The sequence below is a fragment of the Cydia splendana genome, chromosome 3 (assembly GCF_910591565.1).
Source record: "Cydia splendana chromosome 3, ilCydSple1.2, whole genome shotgun sequence".
Lineage (NCBI taxonomy): Eukaryota > Metazoa > Arthropoda > Insecta > Lepidoptera > Tortricidae > Cydia > Cydia splendana.
The window spans coordinates 22116088-22135243 of NC_085962.1; the positions used below are offsets into that span (position 1 = coordinate 22116088).

At 37.4% G+C, this 19156-nt stretch overlaps 2 protein-coding genes across 2 annotated transcripts; one reads left to right on the forward strand and one right to left on the reverse strand.

Moving 5' to 3' along the window:
- Nucleotides 1-8752: 8752 nt before the first annotated feature.
- LOC134806608 (proteasome maturation protein) lies at nt 8753-11224 on the forward strand. The gene is made up of 4 exons (XM_063779931.1): nt 8753-8904; nt 9017-9175; nt 9726-9827; nt 10959-11224. The coding sequence occupies exons 1-4, from the start codon at nt 8902-8904 to the stop codon at nt 11118-11120; spliced, it is 426 nt and encodes a 141-aa protein (XP_063636001.1). The 5' UTR covers nt 8753-8901; the 3' UTR covers nt 11121-11224.
- A 1368-nt stretch (nt 11225-12592) lies between these two features.
- Nucleotides 12593-15541, reverse strand: LOC134806607 (2-oxo-4-hydroxy-4-carboxy-5-ureidoimidazoline decarboxylase-like). The gene is made up of 3 exons (XM_063779930.1): nt 15306-15541; nt 14618-14771; nt 12593-14114 (listed from the first exon to the last, which is right to left on the reverse strand). The coding sequence occupies exons 1-3, from the start codon at nt 15490-15492 to the stop codon at nt 13934-13936; spliced, it is 522 nt and encodes a 173-aa protein (XP_063636000.1). The 5' UTR covers nt 15493-15541; the 3' UTR covers nt 12593-13933.
- Nucleotides 15542-19156: the final 3615 nt, after the last annotated feature.

Below are 19156 nucleotides of genomic sequence, written 5' to 3' on the forward strand. Positions count from 1 at the left end.
AAATCGAGCTCGACTTTGGAGTGAGTTTTGAGTATGTCATGGCCGACGATGACGTCCGCGCATAGGTTGGTTACTATGCGTAGAAGGCGTTGCTTATATGTGTGATTATCTATTTGGAGCGTAGCAAAACAAATGCTTTCTACTTGTGACGTGTTGCTTAGAGATGCTAGATTAATCGTTTCTTTGTGCGGATATTGCTGTAATTTCATTAATTGTGCTATGTTTCTATCAATGTAGCTCTTGGAGCTCCCGGTGTCAATCAGAGCGTCGGCGCGAATGTCGTTGATAGTTATGGCGACCGTAGCTTTTCGTAGGCTCGACGGGCTTGCAGCAGAATATTCGGTTTCGTAGGAATCTTGAGATGGTAAGCTTCCGATGGGACTCGGGATGGCATTGCTCGTGGAGGGAGAGCCACGAGACCGGCAGACTGACGCAAAGTGTCCCTTCTTGGTACATAGTTGACAGTGAGCGTGGAAAGCAGGACACTTTATTCTTTGGTGTACCTTACCACCGCAAAAGAAACAACGCCGTATTGGTGGTTGAGGTACAGGGACAGCAGGGACAGCAGCATTGTGAGTATTTGTAGCTTCTTGTGAAGGCAGTACTGACAAGGCATTCAATGTACTTGGGATGTTAACACCCATAGTTTCGGAGTCCTTTTCGGCTGTTTCGAGGGTTACTGCCTGATTATAAGCTACGTCCATTGATAGAGATGATTTTTCTAACAAACGTTCCCGTATTTTAGGCGACAGGATACCAGATATAAAGGCGTATCGTACAGCTTGTTCTTTATGTTCTTCAGCTGAGACGGACTTGAAATTGCACTTTTGCGCCAGAAGATGCAAGGCGCGGCAATATTCAGAAATACTTTCGTCTTGCTTTTGTTTTCTTGTCCCGAGGACGTGGCGAGCCAATATTTCATTTTGGGGTTTTACGTAGGCTTTGTCTAAGAGAGCAATAGCAGATTCATAGGTTTGACAGTCCTTGATGATGATGAAAATACTAGATGACAAATGGTTCGCTAGCAGTTTTAATTTTATATTATCCGTGTGACGTTTATACAATAAAAGTGCAATGCGAACTACCTGCAAGTCGACATTCTGTTGTCAACTGTCATGGCGTACAGGCGGGTCGCGGAGCACACCTGACTGACCAACTGAGTTTTATTTATCACCTTGTAATACAACAGAACCTAGACGTCACAATGGCGACGAGGATAAAGAACGTAAGAAAAAACAAAAAAATCGATGTAGTTGCTAAATAACCGACAAAAAGTTATCAGTTTGAAATTATTTTTTCAATAAAAGGGAGGGAGACGAATGACCCAAATAGCACAGGTATGATGGACCCATTGTGGACTTAATTTATACCTCTGAGCACATAAACATCTTTATAAGGTGCACTTCTGGTATTTAAACTATATTTTGATCGAGAAAAGAACTATTTTTACGCTAATATTATTACTATAGGGCACATTTCAACGTCTTATTCAGTTTAAATACTATTTAATGCTTTTACCTTTCCAAGAAACGGGTCGGTGAACAGAAATTAAGCCAAATACAGTAAAATAAGTTATTATAAAATAGAAATAAAACTTTTATAGCGACTGTGTATTTAAGGAAGCGTGTAAAACTATAATTAAGTTATAAATAAGTAAAGTTATAACGTATAATAAATAAACTGTCGCGCATATTGCTGTGTAGTGCTGAATATGTCTGTTCACCGGTAATTTACTACAGGTAACTAAGTATACCAACGTGGTGCTGTCTGCGTTAACGGTTGTTGAAACAATATCTGGGTGCGCTGTAGTTTATTATTAGCTCACAAATGTATCAAATTAACGACAAATGCTTAATAATAGTTCACATAATAGGGTTAACACTTTTAACCAGAAGTCATCTACCTAAATAAATAATAAGTGTACGCTTTATTTAGCGTCAGACTCAATAAAAATCAACAGATCATCTGCTATACAACATGGTGCTACTTAGCTTACGTGTGCTAGTTAGATATGCATTTAAATTATTTAACCAAATCAGCATAATATTATCTGGGTCTTGTTTCTATAATGCAAAAGGAAAAATAAGTAAACAAACTGATACTGTCGGTGAAATTTGTCGTAAAGCTTAAGCTTAATACGAGTATTCTCCAAAAATGGAATACTTTTATGGTTGTAAATGTTGTTGTGTTAATATTGCACTCACCCTCCTGGGGCCCAGCCATACAAGGAAAAAGTCTGAAATTTGCTATTGAAATTTGAATCTATAGTGTACGATTCAGGGTTGATTTTGTTTTGTTTAAAATGGAACGAACCAAAACAGATGCAACTCTGCTTCAATTAAACATTAGGTTGTGTCGCTAAGGAGCAAAATGTCATGGTTACGGCGACGGCGAACATTGAATCCTAAACGAAGCGAGGTATTAAAATGGAATACTGAGCGTAGTGAGGGATTCAAGTGTTAACGCCCAAAGTGAAAATAATTTTGCTACCATGTGACCCATACTGCTTTTCACATCACATAATATATGTATAAGGAAATAAAAAATAAAAATAAGTTAGATTAAAGAACCTAAAGTCTGAAGAGTTTAAAGAGTTAAAGAGTGAAAAGAGTCTGAAAAGTCTAAAGAGTTAAAAGAGTAAAGAGTCTAAAGAGTCTAAAGAGTCTAAAGAGTCTAAAGAGTCTAAAGAGTCTAAAGAGTCTAAAGAGTCTAAAGAGTCTAAAGAGTCTAAAGAGTAAATAGTCTAAAGAGCCTAAAGAGACTAAATAGTCTAAATAGTCTAGAGTATAAAGAGTCTAAATAGTCTAAATAGTCTAAAGAGTCTAAAGAGTCTAAAGAGTCTAAAGAGTCTAAAGAGTCTAAAGAGTCTAAAGAGTCTAAACAGTCTAAAGAGTCTAAAGAGTCTAAAGAGTCTAAATAGTCTAAAAAGTCTAAAGCGTTTAAAGAGTCTAAATAGTCTAAAAAGTCTAAAGAGTCTAAAGAGTCTCAAGAGATTAAAGAGTAAAGAGTCTAAATAGTCTAAAAAGTAAAGAGTCTAAATAGTCTAAAGAGTCTAAGGAGACTACAGAATCTAAGTTAGAGTCTAAAGATTGTAAGAGTTTAAATAGTCTAAAGAAGTCTAAAGGGTCTAAGAGTCTTGAGAGTCTGAAGAATCTAGAGTCGTACATGTGTGCAGTAAACAGATTTTGTTGAAAATAATTATAATAAAAAAAACCATTTTCCGAATAAATGTAAAAAATTCTTCCACCGAACTTAGAAAGTACCTACTACAGCTGGTAGGACCGTGGGCCTTGGGAAGGTATGGCTATGCTTAATAATTCTGCCGCGCCAGCAATGATTGCGCGGTGATCGATTACATTTGGAAACTCATGAAATGCTTACCTTGTCCTCCTTAAATAAGTTCTTTATTTAATTATTTAAACGAGTTTTCAAATGCAAGTACCGCGGTTATGGTGGTGGGGCGGGGTTGCTGATGCCGACTATGGTGTATTTAAAATAACTAACTAGACATTGACACAACCTTGCCTATAAATATGAAAACTATAAAGTCGAGTTTCATAGGCTGAAAAGACAATGGTATTAATGTATAGTTTATGCAAGATACGAGTTCCGTATAAATAAATACCTACAATTGGAGTGAAGACTCCGTGAGTGGAACCTAAGTCCGAATAAGGAAATACCATTGGAGTGAAAACTCCGCGAGTGCTGCATGGGATATCGGCCCATGTAGTGCAAATGATAAGTTCTTCAGAATTAAAAATAAATATAGCTCAGGAAAAATTCCATAAAATTTAAATTGTTAGTAATATGTGACTATAATTAACGTTAAGGAGTGAAACTCAGGTTATTGTCACAAAGACTCGTTGAACTTTAATGTATGTCTTGGGGTCCAATCCTATGTATATGTGTCTACCTGTTCTGTTTGTTACACGTTAGGTTACTTCGATAACTCCTTAAGTACAGAAACTCGGTAGTTAGAAGGTACTTACCTAACGCACATGTTCCGTGCTTACTTACGGATAGTATTACAATGATGTCTTAATTGTCCGCTTTAGAATGTGCCTGAGTGTCGTGTGCCTGCTATCTGCGAGCACTCTTCCAAGTACGCACGTTTCAGAAGCTAGCGTAATGGACATTTTTAAAGTTGCTGTCGACAAATTACAAGAATACTTTTCGCAAAAACAGAGTTTGTATGAACGATTCATGTTTCGACTGATGCAACAAGAATTGTACTTTGGAAATTTCTAATCTAATCTATTCCTTATGATTCTAAATGTGATTTCAATGCGAAAAATTGAGCCTCCGCCGATCTAAAGGAAAATATTGAATCTAGGGGTTTCAGTTACAATAAACAAGTGATTATGGGAACAAATTTGATAAAATGTTAGGAGGCAACTGAAAGAGTTTTTGGGCAAACATAACAAACAGGTAGACAGGATTGCGATAATGGCGCCGCCTTCCCCCTAAAAGATAAAATGTGCCGGCATGTGATAAATGTGCCTACAAAGGCCAATTCAAAATGCAAAGCTGCACTAGGACTAAATGAGTACCGATAAAAGTCGACGGGCCGACTAAATTAAAGTCCAAAAATAAATAAATTACCTAAAGCAAATCAACTAATTTTAGTGACAAAAGAACACAATAATTTTAAAAATAAATAAATTACCTAAAGCCAATCAACTAATTTTAGTGCCAAAAGAACACAATAGTAATTCTATAAATTTACAATCAGGTCAAAGGTCAATTTAAGGTAAATAAATAGACGCTGGGTCCGTCACAATGCCACACATTGTGTAGGTATCTAAAGTAAATGCTGAAAAAAATACAAAGTACCAATCAGTGACGATGCGTGAAACCTTGCACTCCCACTGCGCTACTTTATATATGACTTGTTCCTAATAGTGAAAACATACACATACGAACGTCAATATCGGACAGTTACCCAGATAGAGATGCGTTTTAATTAAGTGTAATAAAAAGGCACGTTAGTGGGAAATTTATACTGTGTACGTATAAAAACGTAAGGACCAGACGTGATCTTGATTGCACCAAATTGCAGTTTGCCTAGTTGAGGTTGAAACTAACAAAATCAAACAAACCTTGTAAATTGAGGTTGCAGATCGAGCCTCTATATTTGAAAGAGTACATATATATTATCAAAGAGTTATTTACTTAAGTCGTTGTTTAATTATCGTACAGGTACTAAGTACCAAGTATGAACTAAAACCCAAAATGGCCTAGGGTTTTATTAAAGCAACGGAATAATAATAAAGTAAATCTTCGAAAATGTACTCGGTGAAACCGTGTTCATGGTAATGAAATTCCATTGGTTCCTTGTAAAATATACATAATTAGAGTTAAACAATATATGCCACCATCAAAATGAACATACACAGGTGCTAGTTTTGCTCTATAATATATCTGTAAGTAATTGAAAGGGAAGCAAAATGTCTATAAAAAAAATATTAATGTGACTGTAACCATGGTCAAATTAAGGCTGTGTATATTGTAGTCAAGGGCTACTGTAGACTATAGTCAAGGCTAAAATCAACTTCCAATTGTAAGCAGGGATTAAAGTTGTTTTCATAACATAAATAATATCATTCATTGTATAAGTAACATTAAGTTGCTAGATTAACAGTACAGTCGATATACAATACTTGAATATAATTGAGGTCAATACTGTATTCAGCAAGTATTATAATTAAAAAACGGTAATAAAATAATGTATCCAATGCAATTTATAATAATAACGGTCAAATATGTAGGTACCTACATCATTTTACCCGAGTAATAGAAATCTATTTGTATAGATCATGGTTTGCGTAAATAACATACCAGTAAAACTAAATAGGTTGTGATATCTGATATGACTTTTTACTTTACTTAACATTGGACCATTTACGTATATTATAAATTGCATTATATCTATATATTATACTATATTACCTATCAAACAGCCAAGTAAAACTGAGGAAATCAGTTGTTGCCAATAAATAATGTACATGTACGAGATGTTATTGGAAAGCGACCTGTATGTTACAATTTTATTGGAAATTCACGAAATAGGTATTAATTGTGTGAAACGTGTATATAGCTTGAACGCTAATGAAAATACCTAGAAAAGTGTAAGCATCCAAAGAAAATATGTATCAATTAAGGTTAAACTCGTAAGATATTTAAACCTCGAGTTATTATCAATTTGAATAAAAGAAAGCAGACTCAAAATTCAAAACTGAAAAAAGGAGAAGGAGAGAGACTGATATTGTAAAAGTAAAACCATAATTGTATTAAAACACTTTATTACGCTAAACAAGTACATAACAATAAGAGAATAGAATAAATGTGTACAAAGGCGAACTCATCCCTTTAAAGGATCTCTTCCAGCTGACCGCTAAGCAACTGAGAGAGATACTAGGAATAGTGTAAATATTCCAAGGTTATATTGTTAAAAAATGTTTATTGTTGAACTGTTGAGAAATGAATATGTCCACACCTCGCCGAGTTTCTTCCGCCGGTTCTTCTCGGGTCTGAGGTTAACGCTGTTTTCCGAACCGGTGGTAGTATGTCGGAATTAGAATCTAAATTAACCTAGCTGTTATAAGATAAACAGATGTGAGATGACTGAACTATTGTTGCATGGCTAACGCATAAAATAAAATAAATAAATCATTATAAAAAGGAAGAGATGTGACGTTTATACAATAAAAGTGCAATGCGAACTACCTGCAAGTCGACATTCTGTTGTCAACTGTCATGGCGTACAGGCGGGTCGCGGAGCACACCTGACTGACCAACTGAGTTTTATTTATCACCTTGTAATACAACAGAACCTAGACGTCACAATCCGTAGCATCGGTGGAAGTATGTTCGGTGAGAAAGCTAGTGAAGGTGTACAGCCAATGCAACCACTTATCTCCAGCCGCGGGGGCCGTAGGTTCAACGTCAAACCGTTCCGGTCGAAGATATCTCGATAATAAATGCGATGACTTATCATCTGATTCTTTCTTCGGATCCGTCATTATTTTTCTAGTTAATTAAATTGATACATAGAAACGAAATACCAAAGGAAATTGGCTTTAATTAACTAGAAGTATGCATAAGATAATTAGACATATAGGATAGACATTAGGTTTCTAAAACACGTATGTCAATATCATAGACAACTTAAACTAATAACGCATAGACGGATAGTCTCCATACGGCTAACCTGCCAAAAGTGAAGCCGAAACACGATCGATGTGTGCGTGGAACGCTCGTGTTTTACGCTCAGCAAACACACACATATATACAAAATATGTTGCCAGTATTCATTTACTTCTCTCAAAGTAGGGGAATTTTAACAACATCACACTTGGTTATTAATAATTTGGAAGTGTGTAGATTCGATTTTGTAGCAAAAGCTTTTTGTTTATTTTGGGATTTGTTGCATTTCTGTACTTTGTGAAATAAGGATTAAATAAATAGCTGATAAGTTTTTACTATTTTTATTTATTTAACAAATGTGCATAAAATAATAAGAATAAATTTAAATAGGACAGAGCATATTCGACTGTGTTTAGTCCGTTTCCAATGTTTCCATATTGCGTCATTCCGATTTAGTCTATTTTTTTCCTTCCATCTCGCAGACAGAAGTAGATCAGTCAGAAAACTGAAACGAACATGACACAAAATAAAAATAAGAAAAAAGTAAATACTTACCTAAATAATTAACTTAATTATAATTTTCTATAATTATACAATGAAATTTAATGGAGCGTATTTATTTTAGAATGTAGACGTCATGTCCCATTTGGAGGAAAAAATATTCACTACACTGGCAACATTTAGAAGAAATGGCGGCTGACGAAAATTTGGATTTTTGTATTTACGATTATGTAAAAATATCACATTAAACTCGATACTTACGCGTGAAATGTAATATTAAGCGGTTTGTATTTATTATATGATGTGTTGTGACACCCATTCACTGTACAAACAACCATCTTTCCTGTAGTTTTTGATTTTTAAACGGGAGGTGTACACACACCGATTTGACTTTGAGTACTGCGAGGGCCGTTCGAATACGATGATGCGAGTGTGACGTGACGTCGCACTTGAAATGGCTTCACTGGGGGTGTACGAACTAGGAATCTATGCCTTATAAATCTATGATAGACAATATGTAGAAGGCAAAAGGAGATTATATGTCAGTCGTTAAATCGAATTTATCGTGCCAACGGATTGAAGCGCTTTTTGAACGCGTGTTGAAAAAGCGCTCGTACGAATAAGGCCTAAAGTAAGTATATAGGTAAGGGCTTATAAATTACTGGCCGCAGAAAAACTAAATTTTCCGTACGGAATACATGTGCAATGTGAAAGCGAGACAGCGCTATGCATTTGTAGAGAGACGTCCCGTTCCCACCTGTCATACTGTACGGAAACCGAATTAAAAATTTCGCCTAAAGCCCCCTCCACACTCATGCGCGAATCGCGGCGCGAAGCCGCGAACGCGAGTGTGTCGTCGATTTTCGCAGACAGCGAAATCGACTCCACAATCCACATTCGCGTTCGCGGCTTTGCCCGCGATTCACGCGCATAGTCTGGAGGGGGCTTGACTCTATGTTTGTGAGTGAGAGCGGGAAAAAAATATTTTGATCGGACCATGGTCGCGGTCCGGTCGGTACGCCCGTCTGTTACGGCTTTGACTTGACATGAGATGACATTGACATGAGAGCATCATGAGAGCGGCGAATCGGCGTCGTGAATTGACAAAATTTTGCTTAAGTTGCTGAGCTCGATTTTGTCGTTGTATACTTGTAGTAGCCGAACAATTTTTGTTTCTTTACAATCGCTAGATCGTTACCCATTGTCAAATTTTATTTTACTCTATAAAACTGCTAGACTGAAAAACACTACAAAATGGTTAGCGGTTTAGTTTCCATGCATCATATAAATAAAACTAAAACTGTGTTCATGATCATATTGGTTATGTTTTCTTGTGTTGAAGTAATGGAATAATGCGTTTATTTTTTAGAGTTTCGGTCTGCCATCGTTGAAAGTGAAGCCAGAGGTCGGCAGCGACGTCAAAGTGCAGGAAGGCCCGTTCGGAGTCCCTGATCCATTCACTGCAGGGCTGGGAGCGACCAAGGCAAATGTCGGCATCACACATCCTTTAGAAGTGTCTGAACGTAATGTAAGTTCACTAAACGGAATCGCACATTTGTAATTGATATTTTTTGTTACACATTTTTGTTAAGTATACATTTATTATGGATTGAATGTTACATTACCACAGAATAAATAATAGTACTTGGTACAGAAGACTCACTCTAACAAAACGCGTCTGTTACGATCAGCACAGATATGGCCGCTAGGTGGCGCCAGCGCCACGCGCGGCTTATAGCTTTCCCCAAAATTGGTGTGGAACGGATTTACTTTTAGCTACCTGTAGCAAAGCGACGAAATCGCGGAGTGAGCCACGCCTGACATTACATATAAATATAACCTATCATAATTCAAACACTTGTCGTAAGTAAGTAATAAGGAATTTATATTATAGTAGTTCCCATGTCACCCAACTAACGTCCTCTGCTGAGAGGTTTTATAATAATGGGTTGCCTGCTGCCCTTATGCAATGTTTCCCTTCAATCTAAAAAGAAAGTCATTAAATTAAGCAGGTTATTTCACACCACATAGCTTGTAATTGGATATACCTGAGTAACCCTTTCTTGTTTATTTTTCAGTACCGCTTGAATGAAGAAAAAATGAATATGGCAATGCTCCGAAACATCCAGGGCCTCCATGCACCAATGAGACTCAATATGGAATTGAACTTTGTGAATAAGGTAGTCTTTTTTCTATTAAGAACATCATTAACCTTTTGTCTGTGTAATAAGTATAGTTGTACCATTCTTGAGAACATTCTCAATTTACTATGGGAAATATTCTTAAGCGAGAACATGCAAAAGGAAGAACATTCATGAGAATGGCACAACTCTAGTGATAAGGATCCTGTCCAAATTTTTGATCATTTTGTAGCATATTTTTCTAAAACTCTTGTGCTTTATGTGGCACAGGCAAGGTGTGAAACATAAATAAATAGCTCAAGCAATCACTGCATCAACAAGTTTGTTTCAATTGAATTGTGTTTTAATGATAAATAGACATTAAGCAATACATATAAACCAAACCTCCATATGTTGTTATCTTCGTTAAAAGCAGCTGTCCTTAGAATGACAATACTTCGTAATAACTAAAACCTAGGTATATAGTTATACCAGATACATTTAACCCTTTCGGGCAAGACTGGAAAAAATCCTCAATTCAAGCCTCGTTGCGAATCTATAGTTCTAAAAATTCTGTACAAGAAAAAAATATAAAAAGATGATTTTCAGTTATAAAATGGTCTTTTTTGAGACCGTTACCCTATAATATAATTATAAAGGGTTAAACTACTAACGACTCTCCTGTTACGTAGGTGATAACTTACCATTCTTCTTCTTTGTCGTATCCTCATGGCTGAGGGACGTGACGAATGTGGACACTTTTCACCAGCGCTCTCCAAGCCGCTCTGTCTTGGGCCCAGTGCATGCTAGCCTGCAATGTGGCGTTTGTCTGTCCGCCCAAAGTGTGGCCATACGTCCACCCCTACGCTTCCTTGCCATGCGGCCAGTAATAAGGAGCTTTTCCAGGCTATCCGGCCCTGTCCTGCTCAGCACTTACCATTACCATAGTAAAAGTTCTAGAACTTAGAAAAGCCTGTCGAGGGACGAGTTACTCTCAATTCTGAATTTAAGTAGAGATGATGGAGATATTACAAAAACCTCTAAATCTACATAATAATATGATTTACTAAATAGAAATTGTAGTTTCTCAAAATTCCATAAGCCTCTAACAACTTACTTGGGGCAAAACATGCTCCTTTTTTTTTAAATTATAGTTCCAGCATTTACATAACATGTTTTTTACTGTTCCAGGTGGGCCGACTCCCTTTCCTGCCCAGCTCTAACCTTCAGCGCGACGTGTTAACCGGCCGAGACATTGAAATAGGCTTCGAAGACATCCTCAACACACCAGACCTGTGTGAAGTTGCCGGTCAACCCCATGCTGTGGTTGAAAGGTCTCTTGGGCTCCTGTGAGATATTTCTTAATGTTAATTTGTAACTAAACAAACAACTGAACTAAAAGGCGTCTGCATTAGGACTAGTAGGTATTCAAGCCATTGTGGGCCTTTTTAGTTTTGGTGTAATTTGGTTTCCCCCATAGCTGATACCCACTTTATAACACGGTTGTCTATTTATTCAAATGTTTGTATTTAAATATAATAAAAGTATGTATTTTAAAGATTTTTTATTTATTTAAACAGGATAAAACACAAACAACTTTCACATGTTGATAGTAGTGTTGTATTTATTAAAAATGAATAGTACAAATAGTATTTGATCACAAAAAAATTAATATTATAATAATTATAATATTTAACATTCCTATAAATGACGGTTCATAATCATTAACCATGATTTTCACGTCATTACACTTTACACAAACAAAATTGGTCTATCGGTGAATCAGCTATGTATTTCTTGTTATTCTGTCCCGCCAACTAGGCGACAATAGGGAGCGTCCATGAACTGTAGGGGGAGGCCCAAGAGCCCCCTAATTATTAGCGCGGAATTTAAATGTCAAGCTTAAGTTTCTAATTTACGCCACAAGATGGCAGAACCGTTACGCACAAGGTCCCTATAGTCATATAGTATAGCAGACGACTGTCCCATAGCAAAACCCAGTAAGTGCTTCAGACCAAATTTTACAGGAGAGCGTAAAAACATAAAATGTGACAGCCTCAAAAAATGTTTTAATTTTTAATAAAAAATGTACATGAATGCGTTGATTAGTAACTATTGCATGTATCAACATCAATATTATATAATAATATTGTATTTATACACGTTTTAATGCCCCTTACTAACTTTGAAAATGTGAGCACCGATGTTTAGTGTTACATATTCCCACTCCAATACCTAGTAAGCAGTGGCGGATTTGCCTTAACCTAAGGCCAAGTAGGCCCGGGCCTAGGGCGGCAAGATATAAGGGGCGGCAAATTGTGATAAAAAATTCGCTGATGATAACAAGAAATAACTAAAAATGATGGGTGATGAGAAAGGGGCGGCTACAGGGCCTGGGGCCTAGGGCGGCAAAGACTACAAATCCGCCACTGCTAGTAAGTGCTCTTTTTAGGTGTGAACCTGGTGTAGGTATCACTTATCAACATTCAAGACATTTCGGGGTTTTCCCCACTAGTTACCACCAAGTTATAACAACAGAGATTTTTTTTCTCACATTTTACCACTGTAACAACTGAAAAAAATTCCCGCAAGGTATTTACCACTAAACTTTGGTGATAAAAACCTAGTGGGTGAGATGGTGGTAACTACTGGGAATTATTTTTATCTGTATCAGTAGCATACTGTAACTTATAGCAGCTCTTGTAATTGGGTGTAACGTAAAAAACCTGTAATCTTCAAATGAAAAATTGATGCATTTGATAAGGATTTTAGGATTACTAGAATATAAAGCTACTTTTAATTTAAATGAATATCAGTTTTTCTTATTATTCTATTTTCTGTAGGAGTGATAGGCAGCTTTTTCCTAGCGCATTCAGTGACAGCTACTTACGGACCCGTTTTTCATATTTGCCTGCACCATCCCAACACATGCTGGATATGTCAAAGTTTTTGGCTGTTTTATCCTTCTCTTTTAATACACTCTTGATTTGAACCCATTAATAGTCGAGAGAACGGCACTGCAGGACGTATGGTGGTCTTACTTTACTCATCGTCTATTAAAAATGTGTCTTTTTGTACGAAGGAAATTGTATGCTTTTTGACTTTGCCTAGAAATTAATAACGCAAATTTTCGGTTACTTTAGCTATCCTAACTTTTGAACGAATCTAAATACTATGTATTTGGTTTATAGTTCGTTTCACTTTAGCCGAATATTTACCCCAATTTTTCACGATAAATATAACGGGCATGCGGGGGCGGGCGCAAATTCTATTAACAATATTTCTGATGGGTCACTTGTTCCTAGAGGTCTGCCGCTTCGAGACCTCTGTTCAAGTGACAAATTACTAAATTAGTCGTTGGTTATTATGAAATGCACGAATCTACGAGGTTATTTTAAGCGTATCGAAAGCAAGCATGGAGTATGTTGAAAATTTTCTTGCCATTTGGAACAGACCAAATTTCAGTGAACTCTTCTGTTCAGCGGTGTAACGTCGCATGGCGTAAAACCAGAATTATTTGCACTAAAATATATAATCTAATAATAGGACTTTTAAATGCGATAAGAAAGCCGTCGTCATCATGCTTAGAAATAAAATTACAACCGTTTGAAATTTACAGTTTTTTTTTCGGCACAGGTTTTAATATGGGGCAGGTGCCCCGCGCGTCTGCCATGCATGGATACCCAGTTCAAAAACCTAGTAAGCCTGCTGGATAACCACGCTAAAACCTAGTATGTCTCACTCAGTCCCTTACTAGGTTTTGATATGGGATTTGTGACTTGCTAAGTTTTACAATGGTAAACCGTCACTAGACATGCTACTTACTAGGTTTGGAGGTGTCAAAATCTCTGTTATTTATGCCGATTTTTGAGCAGGTGTCTTTGTAATCGGGTGAGGGCTTACTAATAGGTGGGTCCAAATAACATTAAAAAAAAAAAAACAAATTTGGAGAAATTTGTCACTTACTAGGTTTTGATATGGGACAGCCGCAGAGTTTGTTAGAAGAACTCTAGTAGCACTTTATATTATCGACATTATCGTGCTTGGTCCATTGTGGCAAGGGCTCATAACAGAACTATCACAAAAATGCATGTTTGGATAAATAAATGCCATAAAATCAGGGTTTAAAATGGCAACGAGTGAAAAGAAAAATGATTCACTGTTAATCATTCTTGTTTAACGATGTCGAGAATCCTCAACTTGCAGATTTTCTTGACTTCGTTGATGCCTGTTTGTATCTCCTGGGCGCGGGTGTTGTTGTAGCGCTGCTGTAAGCCCTCTATTATGGAATCAACCTTGTTTTCTCTCGCACATATGATGAAAGGGAATCCAAATTTCGCTTTGTATCTGTAAAGGTATTTATTTATGAGAATAAATAATATTTCTTTGTCTATAATATTATAGACACGACCTAAAATATAAAAAAAAAATGTTTGTCATAGATTAGGGCGCTCTTAGCGGAATATGATGGAACTACAAGCATACCAACCCAACCAACAAACTTCTCTGGTTCTCGAATTAGAGTTGCTAGTATACAATCATAGATGGCGTTAGTAACTATATTGAAGTCGCCTTGCCTGGACTTTCGGAAACGAAAAACAAATTATGTCGCACGAAGATTCATATTTTCACCACGTTATGCGTTGGCGTCGCTTGTACATATTACCCCCGCCAGTGCCGCCACCAACTTCGCACATAGCCATTTGACAAAAACCGAGAACGCTCGGCTCGAGCCGCGGCACGCACGGGCGAGGAGGCACGTTCCTGACTGACCGAGGAGTATCCTCATGAGGCTGCCTCGAGAGGCTGCTAGCTCAGTCAGTACGCGGCTATCCAGTACAGATACATACTTCTCGTTTCTGTAGCCTATGAGAGACACTTGCTCGGCCGAGAGGCGGTCGAGGCCCGCAGCGCGCTGCTCCGCGGTGGACTCGCGCGTCAGCTCGCCGCGCGCCGCCAGCTGGCCGGCCAGGTCGGGGTGCAGTTTCAAAACCATTAACTTTTCTGAAATCATAGATTACGCACTTTTAACGAATGAGTCATGAGTGACAAAAATTTTCTATTTAATAATTAGAAACGGGCGAATCGTAAAGTAACACTTTAACGGTTTTTAGGGTTCCGTAAATCCGCACCCAAAGGGTAAAAACGGTACCCTATTACAAAGACTCCGCTGTCCGTCTGTCTGTCACCAGGCTGTAACTCATGAACCGTCATAGTCCGATGATGTATTTCTGTTGCCGCTATAAAGCCCCCTCCAGACTATGCGCGTGAATCGCGGGCGAAGCCGCGAACGCGAGTGTGGAGTCTAGTTCGCTGATATGCGAAATCGACTCCAGACTCGCGTTCGCGGCTTCGCGCCGCGATTCGCGCACGAGTGTGAAATGGGCTTAACAACAAATACTAGAAACAAAATAAAATATCTAAGTGGGGCCATACAACAAACGTGATTTTTTTGCCGTTTTTTGTGTAATGGTACGAAACCCTATGTGCGCGAGTCCGACTCGCACTTGGCCGGTTTTTTTTATATCGCTGACTCACCGTTTTCAGTAATCTCATCCAAATACGATGCAAACGCCTCGCACAATTCGTCTACACTCGTAAATGGCCGTTTCGTCTTCACTATAGCGGCAGCTTCCGTACACAGTTCTATCACATTACCAAACATCCACTCAAACTGGTCTTCAGATATATTGTTTACCTCGGACACAGTTATTAAAGAAGACATGGCTTAAAGTACTCGACTGTTGTCACTGACTGACTGACGGTCCTTATCTGAATACTTATTTTATTATCGAACAGGTCGTTAAGAGTTCAAATATAGTTAGATAATGGGGAAGATAGTTTTGGCTTATCTTTGCTCAAATCGGCGAGGTAAGAGCGTCTCGTCTGTTCACGATAAAAAATAAAATAAATAGTTAGGTATTGTTACTACGTTAGACCAATGCGTATTAAGTACCTATTTCACCCACAACTTTGAATATTATCGCAATTGTAGGTATGTAGGTATGTAATGTAGTGTAGTGTCGCAGTACGATAGATAAAGCCGTTATATAGTTATATACCCTAGGGATATAATTATATGTCGTAACATAGTTATACGAAAGCGATTCATTACTATCTTACTAGGAATATAACTATAATACGTCTTTAGTTTAGTGATATAGTTATATTACTGGATTAAGTTTAGTGAAATAATTGTAGGTTAGTGTAGTAATACGGCATATAACCTATATCCCTAGGGATATAACTATACCTCCGCCGCACCGTCGCACTCCTACCTACAATTATTTCACTAAACTTAATCCAGTAAATCCAGTAACATAACTATATCACTAAACTAAAGACGTAAGTATTATAGTTATATTCCTAGTAAGATAGTAATGAATCGCTTTCGTATAACTATGTTACGACATATAATTATATCCCTAGGGTTATAACTATATAACGGCTTTATCTATCGTACTGCGACTATACATATGCAAGTTTCCTCACGATTTTTCATTCACTAATATAATATTCATTATTATGTATCTTTTTTTTATACCTATACCGGCATACGTTACTTAACCTACCTCATATTATTGTTTACGCTAAATTACCTCTCAACAAAATGTAAGTATACCTACCTAAATAAATAAATATTATAGGACATTTTTTTCACACGAATTGACTAAGCCCCACGGTAAGCTCATGAACGCTTGTGTTGTGGGTACTAAGACAACGATACCTATATATGTCACTGTAAAAGCCCGAAGTACGGCAAAACCGAGTATTTACCGGTAAAACCTAGGTTTTACCGAATCCATATCACAATATATTGTGATATGGATTCAAACTTTACCAGTCGCCGTGGTAAGACCTAGGATTTACCATATCAGTGTTGGTAAAAGCCCGAAGTAAACTAGTAAGATGTAACATTTCGGGCTTTTACCGATCGGCATCGGTAAAAACTAGGATTTACCGGTAAGACCTAGGTTTTGCCGTACTTCGGGCTTTTACGGTAACATATACAGGGTGGAAAGGCACGACGATCCTTCCCGGAAGTATTAGGTCGTTTAAGTGATACAGAGACTATTGGTAATGGTAAGAATCGTTAATTGAGTAAAAAATAAAAATTGCAAAAATACTACTTTTTAACTGTGGTGATAACCCTATAGCATGTGCACATGACGGCTAGATTAAGGATCTCCGTCGGGAAAGCTCGGGACTTTACACTTTTTTCCGATCGTTGACAGTATCGCAATTATGTATGAATGACGCATAAATGTCAAATAAATCAAATGCATGCAAAAATATTACAAACAATTTTATTACTTTCTTAGATAATTACTTTTTTCCAATATTTAATACTATCTTCTTTTCACATACGGTGTTCAAATGTACCTCCGTGTATTACAACGCCGCCGCAGCCCGTACCCGAGTATGTCGATGCACATGCGATATAGTGTATGCTCTTCGTCATTTATCCTCCGCAGAAAGCACCAATTAGCCTTTGTCTCATTTCGTCCGCAGTTTCACATTCCGTTTGGTTTGGTACACCATATCTTTTACACAGCCCCACAAATTTAAATAGCCACGAGCATCTAACATTTTTATTTGAAGAATATGACACTCAATAAGTATAGTTCAATGAAAATTTAATTTCAAACATCAGACGTCTTGTCTATTTCCTACGGGGCTATTCATAAATTACGTCATTTCAAATTAGGGGGGGGGGGGGGTCTGGACATCGGATGACGGTAGCATGAAGTAGGAGGAAATGGGGGCTTTTGAAGCATGACTTTTGGATGATTATAGGGGGGGGGGGTCAAAAATCGTCAAAAATCGATGACGTAATTTATGGACAGCCCCTACACGCAAGAAGGTTTGTTAGTTTGGTATTGAAGAAGTATTTATTCTTGATTTATTCTTAGTATTTCATTTTTGCAAGTTCATTTGGTGCAACTAACACAACCTACATGTAATTTTTTATGTTACCTACATGTTATTTTTTATTATTTTAAATAGTTTCCAATTATTCGAAAATAATTTTGTGAAAAGTGTTAAGAAACTAAAACCTTTTTATCAGTCAAGGAAACCAGAGATATTTATAAGACGATTGCGTACTTTTGAGTGGTTGTCAATGTCACCATTTGAACTGTCGTTGTAAACAATGTTGTGGTTAGTATTATTAATATTAAGGAATAACATAACTATTTCATTCAAGTATTGAACAAGTGGAACCACTAAGAAAGCGAAAATCCTGCAATGATTCTTACCGTGCTGTAAGCAGACCTAAAAATGGTTAGATGGCAACAAATTAGCATAATTTCCTGTCGAATACTGATTGTTTACAAGTAAGTTCATTGACCCTGTCAGCTGTTAGGGTTAGAACAAAGTAGTTTTTTGCGTGGATGTTTAAAAGGTCATAATTTAGAAACGGTTGCCCATATTAACATAGTTTCTATGGAGAAAATATAGAGCTTAGGCTAAACTATCTCCCATTTCCGGAAAGGATCGTCGTGCCTTTCCACCCTGTATATAATATAATATATAAATACTTAAATACATAGAAAACAACCATGACTCAGGAACAAATATCTGTGTCATCACACAAGTAAATGCCCTTACTGGGATTTGAACCCGGGACCATCGGCTTCATAGGCAGGGTCACTACCCACTATTAGGCCAGACTGGTCGTCAAAACCTAGAATAACCTAGGCAGTATACATATCGATACCTTTAGTACCTTTACCTAGGTAAAGATTTAACTAGGTTAAACTAGTTAGTTAATTTTTCGTGTCCGAATTATAGAAAGAGCTTTTATATCCGTAACATTCGGACGCCTGTAATCAAAATTGCCAAGACTTACCGAGCAAGACGGTTAAGCATAGGAGACTAGAATGTAGAGAAAACAGTCCGAGAGAGAGGATCAAACAAGAGGACTGTGTCTCCCGCCTCGCAATAGTTACGTACAGTTTTTCATAAATTTACTAATTGTTAAAGTTGTTATTGTCTAATGACGCCTTTGCTCCCATAATCAAAACGAGATGCGATCCTCTAACTTGACTTCTCTTTCTGTCTCACTTTTGCGAACTACTCAGTCCGTTAATCTATGTCCGTGATTTAATCACCTAAAATTCTCAAATCAGAAAAAGGGCTCCGTTCCTCTGTCCTCTTAAAGGAAGCAAAGAGACATTTATGTGTCAGATGTATTGCGGTGGCGAAGGAGGGATAAATCAGAGTGCTAACGGGCCCCGCGGGGCCCCGCCGCGACAAATGGCCCCCGGGGACTCCTCTCGCGAAATATTACAAATGCAAACTGTTTTAATAGCAATTTCGATTTGGCATGCTTATTTAAGCGTCGTGTTTCATACCTATATTATTATTTGTCTGACTCATGATTAATC